The 17030-nt window shown below is 39.3% G+C and overlaps 2 protein-coding genes across 2 annotated transcripts in view; one reads left to right on the top strand and one right to left on the bottom strand.

Annotated features, from left to right (window-relative positions):
* The first annotated feature begins 175 nt into the window (after positions 1–175).
* Positions 176–7558, top strand: abcg8 (ATP binding cassette subfamily G member 8). Its single transcript, XM_023963721.1, has 13 exons — positions 176–220; positions 770–871; positions 957–1104; positions 1312–1550; positions 1663–1795; positions 3621–3890; positions 3994–4147; positions 4243–4344; positions 4427–4626; positions 5873–5949; positions 6088–6355; positions 6471–6598; positions 6692–7558. The coding sequence occupies exons 1-13, from the start codon at positions 176–178 to the stop codon at positions 6827–6829; spliced, it is 2004 nt and encodes a 667-aa protein (XP_023819489.1). The 3' UTR covers positions 6830–7558.
* Positions 7559–8778: 1220 nt separating this feature from the next.
* lrpprc (leucine rich pentatricopeptide repeat containing) overlaps positions 8779–17030 on the bottom strand; it is a 53227-nt gene continuing 44975 nt past the window's right edge. The window contains exons 35-38 of the mRNA XM_011484310.3: positions 14019–14093; positions 13025–13109; positions 12341–12483; positions 8779–9082 (exon numbers count right to left, since the gene is read on the bottom strand). Of these exons, the coding sequence (XP_011482612.1) occupies positions 9011–9082; positions 12341–12483; positions 13025–13109; positions 14019–14093 (375 nt within the window). The 3' untranslated portion in view covers positions 8779–9010. The remainder of the gene's footprint in view (positions 9083–12340; positions 12484–13024; positions 13110–14018; positions 14094–17030) is intronic.

The following is a 17030-nucleotide window of genomic DNA, read 5'->3' as shown; positions in this document are numbered from 1 at the left end:
TGCAAACCAGGAGGTTTTGACACAAAATCTTGAATCTGCAAGAGGAGATCCTCAGCTGGTCTGAGTTTGAATCACACAGCAGAGAAACAGCCGTCATTTTCCCCACAGAGAGACATAAAGAGGATTCTAAACGGAGCGGTGAAGGACCAAACTTCATGAAAAAGCTTAAAGAATTATGGACTCAGAAACAAGCAGCAATTATGAAAACAGAAGTTTTATGGTAAGATGGAAAAAAAGGTTTTTTATTATCTGTTTGGTCTGAACCATTGTGCAGAAACGTTCATTTTTAACTAGTTTTCCTGTGATATAAGCTTCTAACCTTTAGTGTTTTATTAAATTCAACAAACAGAACACCTGTAAATATTGGCTAATTAGTTTTTGCTAAATATTTGAGCACTTTATATTAATAAAAGTGAAGTGCAAGTAAGACTTGCACAATACAACAGGAGAAAATTATCTTCAATAAATCTAAATTTACACATTTTCAAATGCATCTTTAAACCACAGAAAGTTGAACATGTTAACACAATTGTGCAAAAAAATAAAAATAAATAAATAATAGATAATAGGCTTGTATGATTTATGAAACCAATTTATTTTAAAGGATTTGACTAAATTCTGTCCTCTAGTTTAGTTTTTTTGTGCAAATCATGTGAAGTTTTGATTCTAAGTCTGTTAAATTAAATTACATTTTGACAAGTTTAGAACTCTTACACGCGGTTATGCTTTTTAGTCTGTTCAGCCGTAAACTGTTCTTGTGTTTTCTCAGCTCCAAGACAATGAGCTGTTCTCCTCCGAAGAAGACAACAGTCTCTACTTCACCTACAGCGGAGGGTGCAATGAGCTGGAAGTCAACAACTTGCACTATGAGGTAACTTTTTGGATCTTTTTTTGAACTCTTCACACACACCGTCCTCCACAGGTGTGCTTCATGGCAGAGATGGGTCTGTTCTCAGGTGGACACGGCAGCTCAGATCCCCTGGTATGAGAAGCTAGCAGAGTTTAAGTTACCTTGGGAAGTCACAGGAAACAAACAAATGGCCATCAACAACCTCACCCTTCGAGTCCGCAGCGGGCAGATGCTGGCGGTTATCGGCAGCTCAGGTGATGCTCAAAGCACTGATGCTCTCTGAACTGCTGTAGAGCTGCATAGGCCACAGCTGTTTGGGCAATTTATTTTTAATGTTTACCCATTTATTTTGAAAATTCAGTAAAATCGTATTAGTTAAAGCTGAAATTTTGAAAAAGCTAAGCAAAGTTTGGTGGGTTTGACATTAAAATAAAGCTTTAATTCTGTCTTCCTTTCTCCAGGATGTGGAAAAACATCTCTGCTGGACATCATAACTTGCAGGGGTGAAGGTGGGACAATGACGTCGGGTGAGGTTCTGATAAACGGGAAGCCCAACACGCCTCAGTTAGTGAAAAAAAGCATTGCTCACGTGCGCCAAGATGACCGTCTTCTTCCCCACCTCACCGTCAGAGAGACTCTCAGCTTTGTGGCTAAACTGAGGCTGCCCACTCACTTCACACAAGGTCAGAGGGACCAGAGGGTGAGGCCAAGACCAGATACTCAGCTTTTTCCTCTACACGAATCTTATTTGTCTGGATCCCACAGGCTGATGGAGAAAGGAAAGAAGCTGATGGGCTGTTGTTGTGTTTCAGGTGGACGATGTCATTGCAGAGCTGCGGCTGCGACAGTGTGCACACACCAGGGTGGGCAACGACTATGTGAGGGGTGTTTCTGGAGGAGAGCGAAGGAGGGTCAGCATCGCTGTGCAGCTTCTCTGGAATCCTGGTGAGACATTCAAATCTCAGAGAACAGAGATATGTATATATTAAAGTTACAGGCCCATTAGTTTAGTGATATTTGTTCTCTGTGACCTATTTAGTGGTTTAACCCCCCCAATCCAACCCCTTGATACTGAGTGTGAAGCAGGGAGGGTCCCATTTTTAGAGTCCCTTATTTGACGCGACCATGGATTTTGAATTCATGACCTTACAGTTTCAGGGTGGACACTCATCCATGAGGCCACTGAGTGAGTTTTAATAGGCTTTCATCCACACATTAGTCCACTTTCACTCACATGATCCGTTCCTTGCTTCTCTGAAGTCTGTCCCAGCTGTCATGACACAAAAGCAGACCAAAGCAGAGTTGTTACCAACGATGTATTTTAGAGTTTTAAATGTTGCATTTATTGTTTTGGGTTTTGCATTTCTGACAAAGAGTTAGTTTCTTTTGGATACTCTCTAAGTTGTTAGAAATATCAACTGTTTTTTTTCTTTAAAATATGATTGTTGCTAAAATTAATGTAATATTAGAGAAAATTCACCCTAATCATGTTAGACAACTACATGTTCTCTAGGATCCCTGAATAAATATTGAATGTTTTCTAAACTAAATATTTATGTTTTACTTTTTGAAGTATCCACCCTAAATGATCAATCCCATAATATGCTTTTAGAGATCCAAACAACTTCTAACAATTATCAATTTTAAGTTCAGTTTTAAACTAAGTTTATTTAGAAAAACATCAAATCACAACTAAGGTTGTTTAAAGCTACACAAAGAAACAAGAAAAATCAGACAGTCACATCAATTACAATATGGTTCAACTATCTTTTTAGATTAATAGATTATTTAAAAAAACAGCAGATGAAATTTAAAGGGTTTTTCATCCACTAAACAAACAAAAGACAAAACTTTCTTTCTAAATGGGAGACTCGGGAAGCTAGGCCGAGGTCAAAGATGGAAAATACGGTATTGGAAAATCAGCAGTGAGACGAATGCGTGGATTAGTAGCTGCATCAGTGAGACATAAGGCAGCAGACAAATCAAATCAAAATCCATGAAACACCTGACAGACCAGATGAGATAAGTCAGACTTTGCAGAAATACTTCAACATGAAATGGATAATTAACTATTTTTCTGTTTGAAGTGGACGTCCATTAAAATGATTTGATCACCAACATTTCCTAAAATCCCAATGATTTTAGGAAATGTACAAAAACAGAATGACAGAATAAGAGGAACAAAAAAGATGTTTTTTTTGACAAAGTTAAAAGTCTCTTTCATCTGTGTTTAAACTTCAGGCCTCTCTGCTTTTCAGCTGTGGATTCTTTTCTGCATTTCGCCGTTTATGCTCAGTTCGGTTCACATTCGGACTTTGGCTGGGTCATTGCAACACATTGAGCGTTATCTTTTTCAGCCATGTAGAGACGCGGGTCCACTTGAAGATCTGAGCCAAGCTTCAGCCTTCAGACAAGCGTTATGTTTGACTCTGCATAGGTTCAGTTATCAGGTGTGTTTCTCTGGTTCTTTGGCGGAAAAAAAAGTTTAAAGAATCCATTCTTCACAGTGCTGGACAACCTGAGTGGGATGAGGATTGTCCTGGTTTTGATGGTTGTTTGGATCCCATCAACGTCCATCCTCCTACTGCTTGTGTGGAGTTGGGTTCTGGGGGGCAGCGGTATGAATAATCATGAATCCTTCTCAACAGAAATGTACTCCAGCTCTTTCTGACTGACCCCAGGGGGCTCCCAGACCACCCAAGAGATACAGTCCCTGACAGACAGTCATGTTTGTTGTACCAGTGGTTTACCAGGCCTTTTCATCCTGCAGGAATTTTAATCCTGGATGAGCCAACTTCAGGTTTGGACAGCTTCACCGCCCACAACCTGGTGATCACGCTGTCGCGCCTAGCCCGGGGAAACCGTCTGGTCCTGCTGTCAGTCCACCAGCCTCGCTCAGACATCTTCCAGCTCTTTGACCTTGTGGTGCTGCTGTCTTCGGGTTCAGCTGTTTACTTTGGGGCTGCGCAGGACATGGTGTCCTACTTCACATCTCTGGGACACCCGTGCCCCCGTTACTGTAACCCTTCTGACTTCTATGGTGAGTCAATTGTTAAGCTCGGAGGTGGATCGTGCGGTTCTTCTTTCCTTTTTCTGTTGGCTCAAATCCCTTCATTGTCGTTGCATTGTTGGATTGTCCGCAGTGGATCTGATCAGCATAGACCGGCGGAGTCCAGAGAAAGAGGCTGAGTGTTTGGAACGAGCCAGACTTCTGTCTGAACAGTTTGCAGAGAAGGTCAGAGACACTGAGGACCACATGTGGAAATCTGCTGAAGCCAGCACAGCACAGACCGACGGGTAACTCTTTCTGGTTTTATTCCACATTATGGTCTGTTTGTAGCATCATTTTCTGTTCTACTCTAGTCAGTCTATAAGTATGATCTTTTCTCCAGTAATCCACATCAGCCGAGGAGGAGACAGGAAGAAATCATCACTATCTCCAAGGACAGGAACAAACTGCCAGGTGGACTGCACCAGTTTAAAGTACTCATCAGGTAAGAAAACACTTGTGCTGTAGAAGTCTGAACCAAAGCAGGTAACCCCCCCCCCCCCCCCCCCCCGACTGGTCTCTTTCAGGCGTCAGCTGTATAACGACTACAGAGACCTGGTCACCCTATTGGTGCACGGCTTCGAGGCCCTCCTCATGTCGCTGCTGATCGGTTTTTTGTACTACGGGGCCGGAGAAGAGAGGCTGAACATTCAGGACACGGTGGCGCTCCTCTATATGATTGTTGCTCTCACGCCGTTTGCTGTGGTGCTGGACGTCATAGCTAAATGTAAGCATTTCACGTAAAAAAAACAAGCTTTTCCAAAAAAAAAAAAAGGGATTTATTTAATCATAGTTCAAATTAAATGGAAAACTGAACTGAACTTTGTGCCACCCTACCACAAAGGGGTTTTCTCCTTATTCTTGTTAATCACAAATGCATTTAGTTCAAATGCAAACTTTAATTTTAATGTTTTTTATTAACAATAACGGCTGTGTTTTCTTTTAATTAAAATGTGTGAGCCTTGAATGGTTAAAAAAAAAGGCATTTAGCCTAAGAATTCCATCACATTGTGCTGCAGTAACAAATCACAGAGAACAACATGAGAAACAACATTGAGAAAATGGTGAGATACAACAGAGTCAAATTATGCAAACACTAACTGTATTTTACAGAACTTTGAGTAATCCAGATATCAAAAAGGTTCTTAAGTTTTTGTCTGTAACTTTTTATTAAAACAAAACAAAAAAAGTGATCGAAAACATTCTCATTTTATTATAACTTAATATTAAAAGTGGTCATTGCTAAAGTGATGAACAGATAAGGCTGTTTTTTTTCTGCAGACACTTAAGTTTTGAAATGTAAATGTAGTCTTGTCGTGATAAAAACAAATAATTTCAGACAATAAACTCCAGAAAACAAACCAACCTGCTCATAAAAAAACAAACTGTCATGCGAGCACATGTACACACTTATCATAGTGTATCGTTGTAAAACATTTATGGAAACAAACAAAACATAAAAATCTTTTATAGGCGATTCCGCCAAAAAAGCAAAATTTCCGTTTCCAGCATATTATTGTGTATTTAATGTTTTAACTCAAATAATATAATAAAGATTATATTTTGTTGTAATGTGAAACACACAAATTATTTAAAAATTACTAATATTTTTAAATATACTTTAAAAAGGCATCTACAGCTTTAATACATAGCATTTGTTGCCTGTCCTCACAGCCAAACGCTACAATTTACAGCTATGGATCATGAGCAAAACCCTTCAAAAATATATATAATTTTCCTTTTATTGTGACTCAAAATTCTACCAAGATTTTTTATAAAAGTGTGTAGATTTAGGTTAAAATACACATTCTGGTTGTGTCTTAATGGTTTGACTTCAAAACTTTTGGCAAAAAGTCCACTTTTACTGGTGTCACGGGACGACCATATAACCAAATGTTTAACCAGTTTATTAAGCTGCGCCTGCAGCAGCGTGGACTGTAACCTGTCAGCAGACTGATCCTTACTCTCTGCAGGTCACACAGAGAGGGCCATGCTCTTCCACGAGCTGGAGGACGGCATGTACTCTGTCACCTCTTACTTCTTTGCTAAGGTAAAGCGCTCCTGTACTGCGCCAGTAGGGGTCAGTCTTGCTTCACGCTGAGTCCTTCACTTACCCATGCATGACAAGTGTGTTAGTGTATTGCTTTGCAAGGGTTCCTATTTTTTAGAGTGTTCTCTTCATGTTCAGGTGTTGGGGGAGCTGCCAGAACACTGTGTATTCACCCTGGTCTATGGTCTGCCTATATACTGGCTGGCAGGTCTGAACGAGGCCCCGGATCGTTTCCTGCTCAACTTCTTGATGGTCTGGCTGATGGTTTACTGCAGTCGATCCATGGCTCTGTTTGTGGCTGCAGCCCTTCCCACTCTGCAGATCTCTGCCTTCATGGGCAACTCTCTGTTCACCGTCTTCTACTTGACAGGTGGTTTTGTCATCAGCCTGGAGAACATGTGGCTGGGTGAGGAGCCGGGTTCATTTGACTGAAGAAAAACTGTCACAGATCCTCAGAAATATGTCTAGGAGCTAAAAAGAAACCATAAAAAGTCATGTTTGCGCATGTTTCCACTCCACAGTGGCCTCTTGGCTTTCCTATGCTTCATTCATGCGTTGGGGTTTTGAGGGAATGCTGCAGCTGCAGTTTAAAGGCAATAAGTACCCCGTCACCGTGGGAAACTTCACCTTTCAAATCGATGGCATACAAGTGAGTTTTGAAACACACATGTTAAGAAATAACTTTTGTTCAAGTTGGATGTTCCAAGACATTCAGGTGCTAAATCTCCACGTTCTCTTGTAGGTGGTGGAGGTCCTGAATATGAACCAGTACCCTTTGTTCTCCTGCTACCTGGTCCTGCTGGCAGTCTGCCTGGCCTTCATGGGACTCTATTTCCTGTGTCTTAAATTCATCAAACAGAAGTCAAGTCAGGACTGGTGACACTCCTCCAGCTTCAGCACTTATACCAAAATAAAAAACCTCTCCAAAAATACACAAAATCCTGGACAGAAGCTTGTTTTGTTGTGGATGGAATGAAAGGTGACCCTATTCGACTGGTTCGAATCTGAGTTCTCTCTTGATTTTACTGTTCAATTTATGTCATTTTACTGTGTAAAAATCAATAAATGATTCAACAAATGTTATGTTTTGAAGGAATTTAATGTTTTTTGTATAACAAATCATACTCCAATTGAAACTGGCAACACATGTCAGGTTAAAAAACCAAAATCCTGCAAAATTGTCATTTGAATTTCATGCAATACATCTTCCTGCCGCCGGATGGCACCAGAGCACTGCAACGTCATCAAAGTTAATTTCTTTTCTCCTTTTCTGTGATGCAAAACGATTAAAACGTTACTTTATTAACCCTTTTGCTATCTTAAATGACCCCACCCTTACATTGACGTGTTCTCCCTACCATGACAAAGGTGGATAAAGGTGGAAAGATTTCATGTAATCCATGGACACCAGTGATGATCACAAATCATTGAAGAAAAAGGTTCAGCGGCAAAGTGCCTAGGATAGCACAAGGGTTACACTTGTAACTGCAGCTTTTTCAAGCTTATTGTTTAGCAAATATTATCCTCTTGCCTGTGTTTTATTTTTTGCTGGTTGAAAGTTTAGAATATTGAGTGTAAAGGCTCTAAAAAAATAAAAGCCTTATGAGAGAATTTTATAAGCATTTTTTTTTTTTTTTGGACAGATAATGGTGTCAATCTCAGTCTTTACACTGACATTATAATCAGAAAATGCTTTTTAAAATACAGGTACTTGGGCTTTTCCAAGAGAAATATTTTAATAAACCAAATAAAACACCTCAAAGCTTCTATCATTATCATTATTTTATACATTAACAGACAATGCTAGATACTCACATTTCCCAGGTTATTACAATTATGCTGATATTTAAAAAAAATGATAGAAATAATTTAGACTACGGAAGGAGTTATAAACTTCGGACTCACCAAAGTGACCATCTTTGGCAGTAACCATCAAAACATGTTATTTTTTTTCAAGAGAACTTTAAATGTTGCTACTTTTAACTTTTTTCTCCTGTTCCAAATGTGGTTGACACGTTGCTGCTGGATGAACCATTATTGAGCTGCACACACAGCACTTTGGGACTGCATGGAGCTTCAGATTGCTTTGATGGCCATTTTTCTTCTCACTCTGTTTAAACCCCTTTTCTGCATCTCTCAGAACCACCCTCCATGTTCACATCCCACTCCCATTTCTTATTCCCTGAAAAAGGCATTCATGTTTTCATTTTGAAGTTAGTTATTTTTTTGGTTTTTGAGAACTTTACCATTTTTTAAGCCTTAGCACGGCACCAGTTTAGCACAGACGGAAATTCTTTATTAGACTGAAATGATGCATTTTCCATCTAACTTTTAATGCTTTACTTTAAATAAATAACAAGAAAAGCTGCATTACAATAAAATCCACCACATTTGAGTTTTTAATCAGGAGGAAAATGGGGATTTTTTTCCCCGACCAAACAGAATCTTGACTAAAAATAGAAAGCTTGAACACCGTAGAATCGATAACAATAAAATATTTTAAATATTTTGTCTAGGTCAAGCATAAAATGTTGTTTCAAACTGACCCACAATTAGTACTCCAAGATCCTCAACATTTTTACTTATATATTTTCTTATTTCTTTTGGACGGGAAACACCTTTAAACGGACAGAAAAATTTTATTTAATCTTTGATCAATCTGACCTTAGAAAGTGCATCAAATGCCAGAAAAATATCATATTCTTGAGAATATTCAATTTAGATGAACACCGTTGTATACATTTTTTTCTATTAAATACTATTTAGAGTGAATAAGAGTAAGTATAGTTTCTACTTCAGGGCAGCATCAAAGAAACTTTTACTCATGTGAACCGTTGGTGGTATGAATTTATTCAGTTTTTTCTTGCACATTTGCATAAATACTTCTGTACAGTCTCAACATCCTCATTTTTTCATCTTTTATTGGTGTAGCAACAAACAGACCTAACATCCAAAACAACACAATGTTCAAACCGCTTCAGCTTAAACAATTTCTATATAAAAAAAAAAGGAGACAATGGGATCGGCATGGAGGTGTGAGGAAAGAAAGAGAAGCCAGTCTTTATTCCTCTGCTGTCGTCTGGGCTTTGGCAGAGCTCTCCTTCAGCTTGTCTGCATAAAACTTAAAGGACTCCTGAAAGAGGCAGCCAAACAAAGACAATTCAGCAACCAACTTTTTCCAAATAAACTCTGCATGCTCACACAGTTTTATTGTGTTTTTCCATCCCGCATCTCTTCAGAAGTAAGCGGAGCCGGAGCCCCTCCTGGGTCTGTCTAAATAGTCTCCAGTCTCCAACCAGGTTGTCTCGTTTCATCTTTAAATCCCCATTAATACACAAATAAGGGATTTGTAGCACATTCCCCAAACACACACTTCCGTTCCTTGCCTCTGTTCCTGGCTAATTAATCAGGGTTTTGATCCACACAAAGTGTTGCAGTGGGTGTTTTTTGGGGGGTGAAGGTGAGAGCTTTTCTGCAGATTACGCTAGCTCTTTACAATGTGTTTGCTTATTATTATTGCGATTAAAGCCTTCTAAATGGCTGCACTTGCTGCTGAAAAACACAGAGACCGATCCTGGCACAAATCCAGTCAGTTGGCATTAATTGCTCAACTTTTTTCTCGGTGGATTTGTCCAGGTCTTTCCCCACGAGGCTCAAAGAAATTAGAAATCTAATATTTAAATGTGCTTCTATTTTTTTGCTAGAACAAAAGAGGTGGAACTCTGCCAAGAGCTGGGCTTCCACCAGTTAGAGGAAACTTCTGGACACTCTTTTGCAACTCTCTTCTGCTTATAAAAGTCTGCAACCACTTAGCTCCCCTGACACTTGCTGAATAATGCAGGAGCCTATCCACCTTCATCCTTCTTCCCCCTATCTTTGCTGTGCAGGTAAGTGGTGGGAAGAGTTGCAGACTACACCTGCCTAGAAGGGACAGAGCATCAAAAATGCCGCAGTTGAGAGGCCTTTGTGTACATTTGTGTGGACGCTCTGCCTAAAATAGGGCTACAAAATGTTTGCCGTGCTGAAACACTACGAGTCCGGAAAAAGAGAGAAGCTGGTGCAGTGAAGCCGCCTCTTCAGCTGCTGTGCGTACTTTGTGTCCCGTGGGCGAAACGTCTGAAAAACACCAGAAGTAACAGCAGCGGCAGCAATGCTGCAGGCCCGCTGCTTCACATCACCGCACATCAGCTCGTACGAGACCGCCGACCGGACAGACGCCTGCAACTCTTACGTGCTGTGGAGTTTGTTCAGTTCTGCTCAGAAAGTGTTAAATAATTACAGAAGAGTTCATTATATTTTGCAATAATGTGTCTAACGTTCTGGGAGGATTCAAACAAGTGTCAAAATTTACTATTAATCGTAAAATTAGCATAAAAATGCTTTTTATTGGGGCTACTTTCAGTCTGAGCTGCGGGGTGAATGACAGCCAATTCAGACTAGGATTATTCATCCCAGAGGGGTGGTTGGTTGTCTAGATGTAAAAACTTCATTTGATCTCTGATGTGAACAAAACAGTTGAACTCTGGTCCATCTGAAAAACAAATGTCCTGATTTCTTGCAAGTGAACTTGTGTGTATTTCACTACAGTGTGAACACACATCTAAAGATCCATAAAGAGGAGGTGAAGCAGAGCCTATGCAAAATCAAAGAGGGAATTAGGAATCAAACTGAAGTCAGGCAGAAGATGATTATATCCTTATTAGCCAGTGTGCTCCTTTTGGTTTGAAATAAAAGAAAAAACAAAACAGAAATGTGAAGAAATCAAGCATCTTTGAACACCCCTCTGTCCTTTTTTGTGCTCTCTTTGCGTTCACAACTTTTATGAATTATTACAGAGGGACAAACAGTGCACTGCTTGATTTGAACATGAGTGTAGGTGACCTAGATACATATATACAAATATTCAACATATATATGTTGAATATTTTAGATTTTTGAGTAGAAATGTAACATTTATCTTCAGAAAATTTACATTATACCTTAGATAACGTTTTAAGACTCAGGCCGTATTTATCACATCAGTTTTTGGGAATAAAATTGTAAAATATGAGTGCTTTTTAAATGCATTAAGGTGGCTTTATATGAAAATTTGCTGAAAGCTTGTAACAGACATTCATTAAGAATTTAGGGAAAATAACTTTTATAGGGAAAAACCTGCCAAACAGAGCATGTGCAAGCAATCATACAGCTCTGAAAGAGATTCTGGGGTTACATGCAAACACCAGATTCCTTTCTGTAAACTTTAAACCTTGTTTAATGAACTCAATATCTTGTGTTTCTCTAAAGACAGGACTTTTGAAGGCGAGTCTCACATGTCTTCATTTTAAAAACCCATTTCAGATGAACATTGCTTTTCTAACATCTTTCTGATGGAGGACATATATAAAGAAAATTAAGTTGCGGTAAATAGAAAATACAGTTTGAAAACTAGCTTATTTATGAGGTAAAAAATACATTGGGCAGGTCTCAAGCTCTCTGCTCCATTTCATTCTGATGCATCCACTTATAGACAAATAGATCCATGTGCATCTTTGTTTTCCTTGTCTGAACTGGCATCCGACTCAAAAGTGTGCGGCTGGACAGCTTGAATCTTGCTCGCCATTTTTGTTAAACCGCTTATCTTAGGTTGGGGTTGTGAGGGGCTGTAAGCTAGAGGGAGAAAACACGTAACCAGAGAACTCAGTTATGGGTGACGGGAAGAGGGAGGAGGGTTGAGGGAAGGAGGCCTCAACAGTTCTGCCCTCAAGTCTGAGGCAAATTTCTGATGAACTCCTGCCGCTCTGCAGAAACTATGTCCCAGAAAACAACCCAGGTTTTTGGATTTTGGCCAAAAATGGCAAAATTATAAATAAAATAAAAAATGATTGGGAACGCTTTTACAATAAATCACAAGATGATGGGAGTGGCACATTAACATGTTGAGAAATGATTAACAGTAGCAATGATGAACCAAAGTCAAATATATTATATTTGAGGTTTCTATATTATATTTGATATTTCTTCTTTCATCTATGATAAGTAAAAAAAATACCTAAAAAACTACAAAAAAAAGACAAAATTGTTCACAAAGCCTCAAACAGCAGAATTAAAGCTTAGTTTTTGTTTTATTAGCATGTTTAAAAAAACTGCTGATGTGTAAAGGTTATAGATACAATAACTTTTGTCTTTTTGTTTATTTTTAAAATAAAAAAGTAGTTTTGACTTTTTTAAACGTTTTTTTTTGCTGAAAAATGTTGATAATTATTAAATTTAACTGATAGAAAAAGTCATACTAGTTGGATTAGTTGTTTTAAATATATTTTCAAAGCTTAAGCTTAATAAAAGTTTATTTGTTTCTTTAATTGAATTAACAGTTTGTTAGTTGGGTAACATGTGTGTGTAATAAACTCACAGGGGGTTCAGGGAAGGGCGCCGTCTCTCCTGCTTCGCTGTACAGCCTTGCCAGCCGTTTGAGTGACAGCTCATCGACGGTGACCCCCTCTCTCATCATCTGCTCATGCAAAGCCTTGGCTGACGTCAAGTCCTTATCCAGAACTGCCAGATGTGACAAAAATGACAACCAACTCAACCAAACATGACAAGGCAAATAAAAGAGGCATTAAAAAAAAATATCTTTGTATTATTTACAGTCAATGCTTCCACTTCTTTAAATAGAGTGAAATGATTTTAGCGTGACAAAACCAACGGTTAATGCACCCCTATTCAGGAGGGGAAGGAAAAACTACAACAGCTTGATGATTTTTCTCCTTCTTAGGCTGCCCTGGTCAGCCAACCAGCTAATAGTGCTTAAATAGTCATGTCCTCTCATCTGCAGGGTACCGCAGCAGGCGAGGATACAGAAAAATGGAGATGGAGAAGAAAAAAAACAACAACGAAAAAGCAGATATGGAGGGGGAAAAAAAGTGTGAAGTTAAAAGCTGAGTAGTAGAAAGTGTTGAGATTAACATGCAAGGCTAGCCAGAACAACTAACTCATTAGAGGACACGTGTTCCCCTGACACGGACCGTCTTTCACATCCTCGCTCCTCCGCCCGCTGCATGGTTAAAGAGCAGCAAGCTGCCGGCGGATTTCTTACCGTGACACTTCATCAGGTACGCGTACACGACCTTCTTCTCTGCAAAGTCAGGAACCAAACTCAGCAGGTTCTGGATCTTCCCAATCTGTGCACAAACATGAGGAAATATTCCGAAATAAAAGCAAGAACAACATCTGGCAGAACTGAAGTTTGAATCTTAAATGTGACTTTCCAGTTAAGTTTTGTATAAAACTGGAAACTTTACAACACTTGATAAGCTTTACAATCAAAGGCATCGTGCTTTAAAATTAATTTGATCCAATTAAAACCAACCATTCAGTTTGTGATTATCTAAGCAAGATCCTTCATAAATGTAAGCATTTATTTTGGGTAGGTGGGTTTACTTTTTGAATGATGCAAACATTTATTTAACCAATAGATATTTGAAATATTTTCTTTTTCTTTGAGATCATCAATGCACATTATTCTTTATTGTTAAGCCCTATATTTTGATGGGACAAAATGTATAAAAAATGTGTTTTTTAAATAATAATCTCCTTAAAAGATAAATTATTTTCATTCAGAAAAAAGGAAACTTTATTGAGAGAAATCTTCTTTGTGGAAAATGATGTGGCCAGATTGAAACACGATCTGTTGTCGTCTGAGCAAAAAAGAAGTTGCAATATTCTCCCAAAAAGATACTATTTTGAGAAATGTTTGCTTGTAAAAACAACATTTCTGTTTATAGGTCTCATTAAGCTTTGAAAGGCAATACGATTTTTTATAAACAAAACTTAAAAAAAGCAGCTTTTTAGAAAGTATTGATTTAAAAACAAAGAAAAGCCTGACTAGGTCACTGATGGAGCTATGAAGAGAAGCCTTTACAAATCAAAGATTTTTTCCTATTTTATTGTTGTGTAAAATGTATTGTGCAGCTTTAGCTATGAGTCTTTTTTTACTTACAGTGCAGATCAGAGGTACCCAATAGTACTGAACATAAATTATGTCTTCAAAATACTGATATTAAAGAGAAAAAAGACAGGTATGACCTTACCTGTCCTGGACTTTGGGCCTTTTGAGACACAAAAGACAACAAGATGTCCTTCTGTTCAGCCAAGGCGTTACAGCGCTGCATGACCAAAGCAAAAAGCAAGAAAAGAAAGATGAGTGAGTATTTGCAGTCATTCCAAATGTTTGCTCAGGTCAGGAAGAGTTCAACTTCAGCAAAGTGGAGCACAGCCACACACTGACTGGATTACGCTCAGGTTTAGACAGAATTATGACCACTTCTTTTTTTGTACACTTTTGCCAACAAAATTGTGAGTTTTCCTTCCAGTGTGGATGTGAAAGTATTTCTAGGATTATAACCACCTTTTCAAGTTAAATTAAAACAATCTGGCAAAAAAAATAAAAGAAGAGTAGAACCATATGTGGAACATATGATGAAGTGACATGACCAGCGTTTCTCCCTGACTGAACAGTGCTCGGCCTCCAAGGCTTTGACCTCCGTCACACACGCCGAGTCACTTAGAACGGCTTTAGCACAATTAGACCCCATCATACCACTTCACTCTTAGTGACTTCCTCCATTGCTTTCGCTCCCTCTTTCCTGTACTTTTTTTTCCACCCCCCATGTCGCGTCTTGTGCTCCCAAAAGATGACACCACCGCAGAGCGGACCCATCGTCTCCCCAGCTCCTCTCACACACAGCCTAAAAGCCCTGCGTATCCAGGGACGACGGCCTCTTCCTTTTCCTAGCATCCCATCCCACACACGCGTAAGCAGTAGCAGACTGTAAAGCACCCGCCTCACCACCTCTTAATGACCGACTCCTTCGCTCCCGCTCCCCACCGACCTCACCTCCTTCTGTCCCGATAGCCTTGTCATCATTATAGTCAACTTGCCTACTTAAAAGCTTTTCAGAGTTTTGGTGCTGCTTCACTTATGACGGGATGGTGAGGCTGAGCCGCTACCCTCCAGTGACCCAAGAAGAGTAGCTTGGAGGAAGGAGTGAGAAGGTGGAAAATCAGGAGAAATTACGTTGTTTTTTTTTTTTTGCTGTGCAAAAGAAAAGTTTCAACTGAGACTTTAAACAACAAAGACAGCCATGTTTCAGAACAACCTGCAGCCCACTTTCAATTCACATCTGAATGTCTGCCTTCGAATCAAGGAACCTTTACAAACCTTCCCTCATTACCTCTCAGACTGCACACTCTGGGTTGTATGTTAATGTTTACGCACTGGTTTCTTGTAGCTGCTGAGCTGCTTTTTATGTTTACCGTGATCACTTGATCGATCTCATTATGATGAAGGAATAGTTTGCATTGACCAATTTGAACCCCGTTTTTCAGCTCTTTGGAAAGACCAGTTACTATAGCTCCATGCTAGCTCACTTGTTTTTGTGTTTTGTTGTTCTCTTGTTGCTGATCCTTTTTTAGATGGACATGGACCTTTTTTTATTTATTTTTTTACATGTAGCGAGTGCAGTGGAATGCCTGCAATCTGCGGGTCCATCGTTTACACAATCAGCTGTTGTCACCAGGAACAAAGAAATGCCGCTACAGAAGCACAGGGGATTATTTTTGTTGCATCTGCCTCTTCTACAGAGTGAGCTATGGTTAAAAAAAAAAAGAAGCTATTTCGCTGTCATGGGATCAATTAAAGTGCCAATTACCTAGCTATCATTTCAAGAGAGAAGATTTGAAGTCCAGATGCCATGATTCAACTTCACGACAATGTCACCTGGATAAATGAGCCCCTTGGCCTGCAGCTGCATGCATGCTTTTGCTCCATCTGAAGCAAGTCCGGTTGAGATGTTCCAACTGCAGCAGTGCAGAAAATGTGCAATAAAACGTGGAGCAAGCCCCTTCCTTACAATACTGGTGTGAGTCTGGGCCGGAACTGGTTACTTGTGTTTAAATACTGGATGGTGAAGCCAACGTCTCTCAATCATCTTTAAACCATCCTCATTTTTCTTTTCCTAAAAGGCTGTGTGCATAACCAGAGATATAACCATGTTATACCCAGCTGCTTAATTATTTATCAAGTCGGGAGTAGTAGGTAATGTACCTGTTCATTAACATGCATGTTGGTCAGACATCCCTGCTTAAAGATTAAGATGTTTGGGGGGGGATGAAGGACAGATGAAAATCGTGAGATTTCCACAGATTCTAGTCTAGTTCAGCTGCTCCTGTGGCTTGATGAAGACCATAAAATGACCTGAAAAATGCAGATTTCTGCAGCTGATATTGAAAAAGTTATGAATTTTGCTCAGTCGTAATGTACGTAATATTCAGTAACTGTGTAAGTGAGCACTCTAGTCACATCTCAGTGAATAATTAAGGGGAGTAATCACTCAGTGAGCGAGAGTATCATGTTTAGGTCTTTTTTTTGGACGAACTCTTCATCTCTCATGCAGCCCCGTCCTCTCCATCGTCCCACTCTCAGACATCTAATTGCTACATATTTATGTCCCCAGGCTCAATGCAAAGTCATTGAGCTGTAATGTATGAACTGTGTTAAATAAGTGAAAGAGGAGGCGGCCAATTTGAGACTTCCAGACTCAGGAAAGATACGCCATCCACTCCGGTGAGGAATAACTTCGGCAGCAGTGAGGTCCTAGGCTGGGGGGGGGTTGTGATGGACTCTCAAGGGCCTAGGTGGATTTTTTCTATCCTTATTTTGGAGTAAGTGGGAATTTTTCTGTGAAGACGGCAAAAGTGATCAAAGTTGCTTAAAAAGTGCACACATTAAACCCTACCAAACCATAAAGGAGTTAATAGATCAGCATTTGATTCAAGGTCTGCAGGCTTTTACTGATGCTATACAACTATAATATTTTATTACATATTTTTCAAGAATTTCATTTTTTTTCTACTTTGTGCATTGAAAATATCATCTTGCCATATTTGGAGCAAAGCTGGAAATATGTAAAAGTATTGAATGATCCAAAAAGCAACATAAGGAGAATTTGTGTCTCCTTGGGAGACACAAATTCCCTGAAGTCATTCATATTGTAAACATAATTAGAGGATCTCATATTTTTAAGGGGTGGAATATATTTTCT

The sequence above is a fragment of the Oryzias latipes genome, chromosome 15 (genome assembly GCF_002234675.1).
Source record: "Oryzias latipes chromosome 15, ASM223467v1".
Taxonomy (NCBI): domain Eukaryota; kingdom Metazoa; phylum Chordata; class Actinopteri; order Beloniformes; family Adrianichthyidae; genus Oryzias; species Oryzias latipes.
The sequence above is the reverse complement of the archived record's forward strand: the minus strand, read 5'-3'. Positions and strand labels throughout refer to the sequence as shown.